The 11504-nt window shown below is 58.2% G+C and overlaps 1 protein-coding gene across 7 annotated transcripts; it reads right to left on the reverse strand.

Moving 5' to 3' along the window:
• Window positions 1–2467: 2467 nt before the first annotated feature.
• On the reverse strand, window positions 2468–10570 carry GPR108 (G protein-coupled receptor 108). Of its 7 annotated transcripts, none has more exons than XM_055240244.2 (18): window positions 10309–10570; window positions 9448–9567; window positions 8756–8806; window positions 8474–8556; window positions 6743–6867; window positions 6569–6618; window positions 6409–6477; window positions 5939–6043; window positions 5547–5680; window positions 5366–5441; window positions 4858–4931; window positions 4648–4765; window positions 4410–4540; window positions 4276–4319; window positions 3857–3906; window positions 3582–3665; window positions 3370–3437; window positions 2468–2796 (listed from the first exon to the last, which is right to left on the reverse strand). In XM_055240244.2, exons 1-18 carry the CDS (start codon window positions 10426–10428, stop codon window positions 2724–2726), a joined length of 1575 nt encoding a protein of 524 aa, XP_055096219.1. In that variant the 5' UTR covers window positions 10429–10570; the 3' UTR covers window positions 2468–2723. The 7 variants fall into 7 exon arrangements, with proteins under 7 accessions (XP_055096219.1, XP_055096216.1, XP_055096217.1 ...); XM_055240241.2 differs by having other exon boundaries at window positions 3370–3494; window positions 3582–3697; window positions 10309–10567; XM_055240242.2 differs by having other exon boundaries at window positions 3370–3494; window positions 3582–3617; window positions 10309–10566.
• Window positions 10571–11504: the final 934 nt, after the last annotated feature.

The raw sequence follows: 11504 nt of genomic DNA on the forward strand, positions 1-11504 counted from the left end.
CCCGAGATCCTGCGGCTGGTAAGTGCCGGAATCTGAACTCAGCTGGGCCCTATAGAGTACGTGCTCTTAAACTGCATGAGTTCTTAACTGCTGCAGCAAAAGATGACTACAAACTCGGTGCGTTAAAACAACATATTTATTATCTTACAGTTCTGGAGATCAGATGTCTAAAATCAAGGTGTCAACAGGACTGTGTTCCCTTCTGGAGGAAGCAGATGAACCCATTTCCTTGCCTTTTTCAGTGTCTAGGAGCCGCCTGCATTCCTTGGCTTGTGGCCCCTTTCTTGGAATCACTGCAGTCTCTGCCTTTGTCACTGCATCTCCTTCTCTAACTCTGACCCTCCCACCTCTCTCTTATAAAGACCCCTGTGACGATATTGGGCATATCCAGATAATCCAAGATAATCTCCCCCATTTTAAGAGCCTTAATCCCACACACAAAGTCCCTTTTGCCGTGTGACAGAACATATCACATCCACAGGTCTTGAGGATTCGGATGTGCATATCTTTTTTTTTTTTTTTGAGACAGGTCTCTCGCTCTGTCACCGAGGCTGGAGTGCAGTGGTGCGATCTCAGCTTACTACAACCTCCACCTCCGGGGTTCAAGTGATTCTCCTGCCTCAGCCTCCCGAATAGCTGGAATTACAGGTTCCCACCACCACGCCCAGCTAATTTTTGTATTTTTAGTAGAGATGGGGTTTCGCCAGGTTGGCCAGGCTGGTCTCGAACTCCTGACAAGTGATCCGTCTGCCTCGGCCTCCCAAAGTGCTGGGATGACAGGTGTGAGCCACCACGCCGGCTGGATGTGCCCATCTTTGAGGGGACCATGACTCAGCCGACTGCAGCATGCACATGCAGTCTCTCTGGCCATGCTCCTCCCTGCTTTAAATTCCTCTATGGCTCCTGTGGACCCCTGGATAAAGCCCCATGTGCCTGCCTGTCCTTAGGCCTCTGCCAGCTTCTCTCACCCTCCTCCTGCCCCCTCCAGCCTTGCGGGCCATCCCAGCCTTCCCCGCCATGTTCATGTAACTTCCCCAGTCTGCAATGCCTCCCACTTCCTTCTTTGTCTGACCGGGCTATTTATTCATCTGGGCCCCAGCTATATTTGTTTCTGCTTACAGGAAGCCTTCACCCCAGCCCTGTTCCCTGCCGCTGTCCCATGCTTGTGGTCTCCAGCGAGGAAGCCTTCTCCAAGCTCCAAAAGGCATTCTGGGTGCTCTAGTTGAAGGGCAGGTGGGTGGGGGGTGGAGACCCATCTTGGGAACCTGCCCTTAAGTGTGCACACAAGCAGATCTCCAATTCCTCAGTCGCCTCTCAAGATTCAGGGCTCGTTTCCTAGAAGTCAGGTCGAGGCTGTGCAGCTGGGTGCTGTGCCAAGCCACTGACACCTGCTATTGTATGTGATACTCAACAAACTTAGGAGGCCCCATGTTATATGCAAGGAAACAGAGACAGTAAGCCAGTGATCCAGGGTCACACAGCAAATGGCAACAGGCTGAGAGATTTGGTCCCAGGGAGTCTAGCTATGGAGCAGCAATGCATATAGTCAGTGTCTGGCTGTGAGCCGAGTCTCCCACTCACTCATTAGCTGTGTGACCTCAAGGAGGTTTCTTACCCTCTCTGTGCCTCACAGGCTTTTTAACAAATCAAAATCCACAGAAGCCTTAATATACAGTGTGGCGTAGCAATGGTTAGCTTCTATTATTATTATTTGTTTTTGAGATGGAGTCTTGCTCTGTTGCCCAGGCTGGAGTGCAATGGTACAATCTCTGCTCACTGCAACCTCTACCTCCCTGGCTCAAGCAATTCTCCCATTTCAGCCTCCCAAGTAGCTGGGATTACAGGCACCTGCCACCACACCGAGCAAATTTTTATATTTTTAGTAGAGACAGGGTTTCACCATGTTGACCAGGCTGGTTTCAAACTCTTGATCTCAAACGACCCGTCCACCTTGGCCTCCCAAAGTGCTGGGATTACAAGCGTGAACCACCACGCCCATCCTATTCTTTCTTTTCCTCTGTAGCCTGAGCCACTTAGGGGCCTTCAAATCCCCGTTGTCCCCCCGCCCCCAGTTTTCATGCTGACAGTTTCCTCATCTGGGAATGAGCTCTTCCACCATGTTTCTACTGGCCTGTCCTGGCTCCCAAGGCTGGGTCAGAGCCCTGCGCAGTTCCCGTCACGGTGCTGACGACCCAGTGATGGTACTGCCAGGTGACATGTCCCTCTGCCTGACCCCCACCCTGGGCACTGGGAGCCCCTTGAGGGCTGTGACCAGGTGGGTCTTCGTGACCGCTCCGTCCCAGAGCCTGGCTTTGGGCCCTGCATGCAGCGGTTGCTGAACATTTATTGAATATGCAAAGACACGGACCCTGTGCCCGCCCCCCCCCTACACAGCAAAAACAGGTTTCTACATTGTAAACACAACCTCCGTGTACACCCCAACCCCCAAAAAGGCAAGACACCGGCGTAGCCAAACAGATTGGTCATTATTGTACACATAGCTGGAAGGCAGGGGTGGTCCCAGGGTGAGGACAGGGCTGCCCAATACTTGGGGGAGGAAGGGGCTCTTCTTCCAAATGGGCTTGTCCGGGAACTGGGGTCCCTGGGAGCTGGGCGCCTGGTCCACATGGACCCCCTCCACCTCCCCACATACGCTGTGGAAGAAGGGCAGGAGTGAGAAACGATGGGGGAGGAGGACCCTTTGGTCTGAGATGTGGAGGTGATCATAACAGTTCCCGCCCGCTGGCTGTTTTGTTGACGTTGGAGAGGCCTTCCCGGAACCCAGAGTCCGTCATTCTGGGGGCAGACAGCAAGGAGGCGTCCAGCGTTGCAGGGCAGCAGGCCCCACCCACTCTACCCGGAACCACTCAGGCCCCGCCCCCCCAACCACAGCAGCCCTGGCCTTGCCCACTCTACCCCAGACTCACCCAGGCCGCACCCACCTCACTCCCACGGCAGCGCTGGCCCTACCCTTCTACCCCAACCACCTAGGCCCCGCCCCCAGCAGCCCTGGCCCCACCCACTCTACCCGTAACCACTCAGGCCGCGCCCACCTTACGCCCACAGCAGCCCAGGCCCCACCCGTCCTACCCGAACTACCTAGGCCCCGCCCACCCCCGCCCCCAGAGCAGCCCTGGGTGTCTCCCTAGCGGCCCTAACCCCACCCCTAGCTCAGCCTGGCCTTAGGTACTCCACAGCTGCCCTGGCTGCCCCCCATCTCCCCTCCATCCCTCCTCAACAGCAGGCTCTGCCCTAACACTGTCCCCAGGGCTGCTACAGTCCCTCCCCCCTGCCCACCCTGCCCTTAGAGCTGCCCACCCCCTACTCCATCCCCAGAGCCGCCGGCCCTGCCTATGGTGCCCGGCTCACATTTGCTCCATCTGAACATCCTCCTCGTCCTCCTGGGACAGCTGCAGGTACGGGTTGTTCCCTGTGGGCTGGAACTTGTAGCCCGTGAGCACGAAGAAGGCCAGGGTGGAGCCCTCCACCAAGAGCTGGGGAACAGGGCAGAGTGGGGGCGTCAGGCGCACCCCCACCCCCACCGTGGCCGCCCTCCCGTCCCACCTGGGCCTCGGGCTCACCTGGTACAGCCACTGCCACTGAAAGGGCACAGCCACCTGCAGCAGGATGGCGATGATGCGGGTGAAGTAGACGTAGCAGATGACCTGCAGGGGTGCGAGCAGGCGTGGGGCCAGGACTGTAGGGGCACGGGCAGGCATGTGGCTGGACTGCAGGACTGCGGGCTGGGGAGCCTGGATGGGGGCCTTGGGATGGGGCAGCAGCTGAGGGGCTGGGGTGGGTGTGCAGCAGGCCAGTAATCCCCCCCAAACCCGCTGTGAGCGAGGCGGGCTCCTACCATGACATAGTAATGCCGGAACAGCTTCAGCTTGGCCAGGTTCACCGCCACTGAGAGTGGGCACAGAGAGGGCAGTCAGGGGAGACTGAGGGTGGGAGGAAGGGGAGGGGGCTGGGGGCTGGGAGAGGCGACAAACAGAATATCTGAGGGAGTGTCCAAGAAGCAGAAAGTCTGGAGGGGACATTAGGTGGGGCAGAAAGGCCGAAGGGGGAGATCAGAGAGGAGGGAAGGGCCACCCAACAGGGCAGAGAGGCCAGATAGAGGCATTCGGGGGAAAGAGAGGCCAGACTGGGGCGTGCAGGGAGGCAGAGGCCTGGGGGCTGGGCAGAGAGGCCAGGAGGGGCATCTAAGGGGCAGAAAGAAGGGCCTGGGGCAGGAAGGGGGCCATGAGCAGAGGACCCGCAGGCGCAGGGCCTCACCCTTCCCGTCTGTGCCAGACGCGTCCTGGAGATGCCGGATGGACCTGGGACAAGTGGAGGACACAGGGTGCGGTCAGTGCGGACATCGCCCACGTGCACAGGGCAGAGCCTCAGCCCGGGGGCAGGGTCCTCACCAGACTACGGGGAACAGGATGGCGCCGCAGCAGATGAGGTCCACCAGGAACAAAATCTCCTTCCACAGCACATAGTCGCTGGCGCCCTCCTCGCGGGACTCGATGACGATGTAGGCCACGTTGGCCAGGACCTGCGCAGGTGGCGGGGGTGGGTGGGCACTGCCTGGCACGCTCCCCTCTGCCCCCACCTCCCTGTGCAGCCCTCCCCGCCCTGCTCCGGAGGCTGCTCCATACGCACCTGCATGGGGATCACGATCCCAAAGACCCTCTTCTCCTTATCCGACAGGACGTACTTGATGAAGGCCCAGCCTGAGCCGATCAGAGCGATGGTGATGAAGAGGAGGGCGCCCTTCAGCCTGAAGGAGCAGGGGAGGGCGTGATGAGGTGGGGGGCCCACCCTCCCCTGCCCGCCTCCCCCCAGCTGTCCAGCAGAGTGGGGAACACTCACAGGTGTGCGATGTAGTACATGACGGCAAGGCCTTCGATGGGGTGGCCCTGGCTGTTGATGAAGTAGTAGTTGATCTGGGGGTGGACGGACAGACGGACAGTGAGGTGCACAGAGGGGTGGGAGGCTGGTGGTAGTGGGGGTGGGATTAGGAACACGGACCGTCACCATCAGATGGGTGGTCAGAAAGTTGAATAATGAGGACGGTGGGTGGGACTCAAAACTGGTAATTGGGGCTGAAAAAATGGAGGGAAGTCACAGTTGGAGGGGTGAATGGTTGGACAATCAATGAGACGGACAGTCACAGCTGAACCAAGGGACAGTGGTGGACAGAGCTGCCCAGCAGGACTGGCGGACGGGCTGCTGGCCACACTGGTAAAATGGGTGGACACGTGGATAGCTGGCGGATGGCCCTCCCACAAGCTCAGGGTCTGCGGAGATTTGGGGGATGGCCCGGATGGTCTCTTCCTTTCAGCCCACCCCCCGCTGCTCCCCGGTCCAAGACTCTCACGCTGTGGAAGAGGAGAGAGATGCTCTTTGTGAAGGCCAAGGCCGCCATGAGCCAGTGGATCTTGAAGACGCTGTACCTGGTGGGAGGGTCAGGGAGAGATGGGGGTGAGGGGCATCAGCAGGGCATAGGGATGGGGGTCTGGTGAAGGGACGTGGGGGACACCCAGGGGCAGGGGCATTACGTGTTCCTGCAGAGGATGGACACCCAGAAGATGCCGGCGGCCAGGAAGCAGGCGGACATGACCATGTAGAGCTTGAAAAGGGGCATCTCCGCCGCCGACAGGAAGCCATCGGGGTTCTTCTCCCGGATCATCACCTGCGGAGGGGGCAGTGGTGGGCGGCGGTGGCAGGGGCACAGCCTGACCGCTGGCCTGGGAGAGCAGCAAGTGGGGGTCTCCAGCTCTCTCACTTTCTACTGGGCCACTCATCCACTCTGAGCCTCAGTTGGCCCCATCTCTCAAATGGGTGTAACAGCTACTTCGCACCCGGGAGGGCTGGGAGAAGCTAAGCGGGGCGAGGCGCTCCGGGCCCGCAGTGGCCGCTCCCTGGCCCTGCTGCCCTCTCCTCCGCTCACCGTGATGTCGAATGGATGCTCCTTTCCTGGCACTGAATTGTTGCAGTTGTGGAAGTTCAGGCTGTACTGGCCTTCTTCCGCCTGAGAGCCGATCACCACGTGGAACTGGGCGGGGGGAGAGAGGAGGGCTCAGCCTGGGGGACCCGTGTTCTGGGGCGACAATCAGCTTGGGGGTCCCGTGGTCTGGGGCGACGGTAGGGCTGCAGGAGGGCTCAGCTTGCGGGTCCTGTGCTCTGGGGTGATGGTAGGGCCACAGGAAGGCTCAGCTTGGGGTTCCGTGCTCTGGGGTGACGGTAGGGCCACAGGAAGGCTCAGCTTGGGGGTCCCGTGCTCTGGGGTGATGGTAGGGCCACAGGAAGGCTCAGCTTGGGGTCCCGTGCTCTGGGGTGACGGTAGGGCCACAGGAAGGCTCAGCTTGGGGTCCCGTGCTCTGGGGTGACGGTAGGGCCGCAGGCGCTGCAAACACTCACACTGAAGTTGTAGGAGTTGTTGAGGTGGCTCAGGCCCAACACGAGGTCCTTGTCCTTCCCGCTAGGACCCTGAAGGGACAGAGCCCCTCCATCAGCTGGTTCTGGGTCCCCGCAGGGCCCTCGGGTGTGCGTCTTCCCTCCTGCCCTGCCTCCCTGAAACCTGAATCACTGCGGGTGTTGACTTGGGCTTGCTGGCTGCAGAGGCCCCTCCTGTAAAAGACCGGGCAGTGATTTTAAGAGATGGATGGATAGAGGGGCAGTGGGAAAATGGGATGGAGGGTGCAAAGGGCAGACCTGCCCATCCACCCCTGTCTGCACAGCCAGCCTGACTCACCGCCATCCACCTTGCGGGGGACTGTGGCCTGTGGCTTCGGGAGCCCTGGTTCCGAGGGTGCTTCCGGGAGGAGCCCGGGAAAGATAAACAACGTCTTCTGCTCTCCATACTTCCGCACCTGGACCCTGGGGTGAGGTTGGGGTGGGGAATGAGGCTGGGGTTCTGAACCTGGCTCAGGTACTCGCAAAGGACTCAGTGGCCTCTGGGACCCTCTGCGTGTCCTCCCTGAGGGGCGGGGTCCAGCTGAGTCAGTTATCACTGAGTTTCAGCCTTTGGTTCCCACCGTCAAGGCGGCTGCCGCCTTCCTGTGCTGCCTGCATCAGCAATTATTTGTCATTTCCCATGACATTAATCTACTCTTTTTCTCTTTTCTTTAGAGACAGGGTCTTGCTCTGTCGCCCAAGCTGGAGTGCTGTGGTGCAATCACAGCTCACTGCAGCCTCAAATTCCTGGGATCAGGCAATCCTCCCACCTCAGCCTCCAGAGTAGATGGGACCACAGGCGCACACCACCACACTTGGATAATTTTTAAATTTTCTATAGAGACAGGGGTCTCCCTATGTTGCCCAGGCTGGTCTTGAACTCTTGGCTTCAAGTGATCCTCCTGGCTCAGCCAGCCTCCCAAAGCACTGGAATTAATGGCATGAGCCACCGTGGCCAGCCCTACTTTATTATTATTATTATTATTATTTTGAGACAGGCTCTTGATCTGTCGTCCAGGCTGGAGTGCAGCAGTGCAAACTTGGCTCACTGCAACCTCCACCTCCCCAGCTCAGGAGATCCTCCCACCTCAGCTTCCAGAGTAGCTGGGACTACAGGCGTGCACCACCATGCCTGGCTAATTCCTGTACATTTTTTGTTTTTTTAGTAAAGACAAGGTTTTTTTTTTTTTTTTTTTTTTTTTTTTTTTGAGACGGAGTCTCGCTCTGTCGCCCAGGCTGGAGTGCAGTGGCGTGATCTCGGCTCACTGCAAGCTCCGCCTCCCGGGTTCACGCCATTCTCCTGCCTCAGCCTCTCCAAGTAGCTGGGACCACAGGCGCCCGCCACCACGCCCGGCTAATTTTTTTTTTTTGTATTTTTAGTAGAGACGGGGTTTCACTGTGGTCTCGATCTCCTGACCTCGTGATCCACCCGCCTCGGCCTCCCAAAGTGCTGGGATTACAAGCGTGAGCCACCGCGCCCGGCCAAAGACAAGGTTTTGCCATGTTGCCCAGGCTGGTCTACAATTCCTGAGCCCAAGCAATCCGTTTGCCTCAGCCTCCCAAAGTACTGGAATTACAGGCATAAGCCACTGCCTGGCCCTAAGTATATTATTTAAAAAGCAAACATTTTATCTACAGAAAAGCAACATGGTTTTGTCACTCTGGCCCCAGAATCCCAATTCCTGGGACTCAGTTTTCTTGTCTGAAGAGCCGAGATGATCACAGGATAAGGAATGGATGAGTTAATGTGTTAAAGCTCCGGGACACCGGAAGCGCTCAATATGTGTGAACAATTGTTATTCATTCTCACAACAACCCTCTGTATCCGGGTCTTCTGCCCTGAGACACCAACACCCGCTGAGTCCCTCTCTCCTTCCTTCCAACAATCAGAAGACTTGAAGGCAAAACTAAAAAGTAAGTGGCTTTCTCTCTCTGCTTCTCATCCCACCTGATCAGCCCAGGTGCCTGTGGGCATCACACCAGGGAAACGCAGATGAAGGATCTGAGCGACCCCCGGTCCCCAACTCACTGCAGATCCTTCGTGTTGATGAGAAACAGGACCAGGAAACTGCTACTGTTTTTCTGGAGAGGGCAGTCCTGGAAATCCCGGGTCTGGGGGGTGGGCAGGAGGCAGTCTTGGTTACTCCTCTCCTGGTCCAGCTCCACCCTGTCTCCCTCCCTGTCCACCCACGGGATCTTCTGGCTCCTGCCTCTGACAAAGAACAGGGGCCCTTGGGTTACAGGTGCAGAGGACAGACCCTACCCCCTCCCTCCAGCCCCTTCTCCCGTCTTCCCCATTCCCTCCACTCACTGAATAGGAGTGAACTCTGCCAGATCGAACCCGGCTGAGACTGAACCCCACCTGGTGGGTGGAAAAACAAAAAGGGGGAGGGTGTGAGGGACAGTAGAGACCTCCCAGCTATCCCTTTCAGTAGCAATAGAAACCTCACCTCACATTTACTGAACACCTAACATGTGCTAGATCTCACACGCTCTCTCTTTTTCTTTTTTACAGTTGGGATGGTGGGTGGACCTCATTCTGTTTCTCAAGCTGGAATACAGTGGCAGGATCATAGCTCACTACAGCCTCGAACTCCCGGGTTCAAACGATCCTCTCACCTCAGCCTCCCGACTGGCTGGGACTACAGGCACACCTCACCACGCCCGGCTAATTTTAAAAACTTTTTGTAGAGACGGGGGTTCTCACTATGTTGCCCAGGCTGGTCTTGAACTCCTGGCCTCAGGCAATCCTCCCACCTTGGCCTCCCAAAGTGCTAGGACTACAAAGCCTGAGCCACCGCGCCCCGCCTGTCCCCCAAGTCTTAAGAAAAGTGCCTAGCACATCCTGTGTAAGACATCATTACTCCCAGTTACAGATGACGAAACAGGCTCAGAGAGATCACGGGACTTGTACAAGATCACATGGGTAGCGGCAGAGCTGGGAACCCAGAACCGGGGGATTGCACCCTGCTCTCCTCCAGCAAACTCCTCAAGGTCCCTCACCAGCAGGGACTTCTCTTCTGCCTCCCGGAGGCCCAGCCGCAGGAGGCTCAACTCCACCTCCAGGGAGCCATTGGTGTAGAAACCGAAGCTGTTCAGCTGGATGTCTGCTCGCTTCTCCCCCTGCCGGAGACCAAGGAGGCAGAGGCAGTTCAGACCTCTTTCCGCCTGCCCAGCCCCAGGGGTCTGGCACGAGGACCTCCAGAAGGGCCTCCTGGTACCCCTCTATTTAGGACAGGCCCAGAGGATGACAAGAGAAAGTTGAGAGAGACTTCCTCCCTGCAGGGAAAGGGTGGCCCTGCATTCTGCGACCTCTGTTCTGACAGCCCAGGAACAGAGATCCTGGGGCACCTGGAAGTCTCCCCATTGGGGTGAGCACCACCCGGAGAACAGTTATTCACCTCGGCGTGCCTGGCCTTCACCTCCCCGAAGAACTTTTAGATTCCAGTTGAGCTCCCAGCAACATTTCAACGGAACCCCCCAAATCCCATTACGTGCCCAGAGGACCCCACTCTATAGCCCCCCAGGACCCCGCTGTGCGGCTCCAGGGTCTCTAGCGCCCCAAAAGTGATTCCAAGAATTTAAAGGACTAAGACCCAGTTGGGGGGAGGGGGGTGTAGTCCCCAAGAGATGGAGCCCCGCCCCCGAAGGGAGGGGGCCGACCACAGCGAGGCTGGCCCAGCAACTCCATCCGGAGGACCGAAGGGGATCCCGGGACTAGGCCACTCCGGGCCCGGAAACGGGGGGCGCCGGACCACTCCACCGCGTCGGGGGGGGAGGGCGGACGAGACCACTCCAAGCCAGGGGGCTTCTCCGAGACAAAGTTGCGCCCCCGACCCCAGACCCTCGCGCGGCGGGCCTCACCGTCAGCGCCAGCCGGTGGATGCGCCCGGAGCAGCCACCCAACAGCAGCAGCAGAAGTAGCCGCTGCCCCCACTCCGCGGGGCTCCCGCGGCCGAGCCCCCTCCTCTCGCTCACTGCCATCTCTGGAGCCACCGCCTCCCCGACTCCGCCTCTGGCGCCCAAGCCCGCCCACCGATGAGCCAATCGCAGCACGGCGGGGCCCGGCGCTTCGGGATTTGCAGTCCGCCAACCAGTCAGCAATTGCCTCTCCGCAAGCCCGCCTGCTTACGTCACCCGATGGACAGCACCGGTTCCGAATGGGAGTGCCGATAACGCTTAACCGCCGGGCTCACTCTTACCAATCGCTATAAAGATTGTCCGGATGTGATTTAATGAGCAGTTTATCTAACCAATTGTCATGGATCTGATATCCGGCCCTTGAAGCGGAATTTCTCCACCCACTCTTAACGGTCTGGAACTACATTACCCAGAGTGCAGCGGCCGCAGACAAGGTCCACAAAGCATTAAATAAACTACATTTCCCAGTATCCCCAAGGACGGACTTCCTCTTCTTGCCCCAGAGATGTGGCTCCCAGCCAGAGCTCAGGCTTTTGGTAAACACACGCATCTGTTCAGGCCTGACCTGTTTTCCTAATCTTCCTGGTCCACAGAGAGGCCTAAAGCTGGCCTCAGGTTAAAGTTTGACCCTAGGATGACCTATGACCCCAGGCTGAGACCCCAGCCTTAGGCTAAGCCTTTTATTCCAGAGTGAGGCAATTGGAGCCCCACCCCCAGATTCCAGGCTAGACCGGACTCCAGGCTGAACGCTGACCCCAGGTGAACTCCCTCTCTGCAAGTTGAGTCCTAACTTCATCCCGAAACTCTGACACCCCCTCGTCCCCCACACCACACACTGAGGCTTAATCTCTGGTTTAGGCCACCGATCTGGACTAGCCCTGACTCCAGACTGGACCTGACCCCTTACCGGGTTGCTAATCCTTCTGGTTAAGCCTCTGGCCTCAGTTTGAGACCCTATCCCCACGGTGGTGCTGACCTGGGCTGAACCCCAATTCCAGTTTGAGTCTCTGAGCAGAGGTGAACTCAGAACTTTGCTAGGCTGAGCCCCCATTTGAGACGAGCCACTGAACTCACTGGGTTCAGTTGCCCAACTGCAATCAGACATTTTCTAGCTCAGAAGCCACCGGCAGGTGGGGCCA

Source organism: Symphalangus syndactylus, chromosome 13, assembly GCF_028878055.3.
Source record: "Symphalangus syndactylus isolate Jambi chromosome 13, NHGRI_mSymSyn1-v2.1_pri, whole genome shotgun sequence".
Classification (NCBI taxonomy): domain Eukaryota; kingdom Metazoa; phylum Chordata; class Mammalia; order Primates; family Hylobatidae; genus Symphalangus; species Symphalangus syndactylus.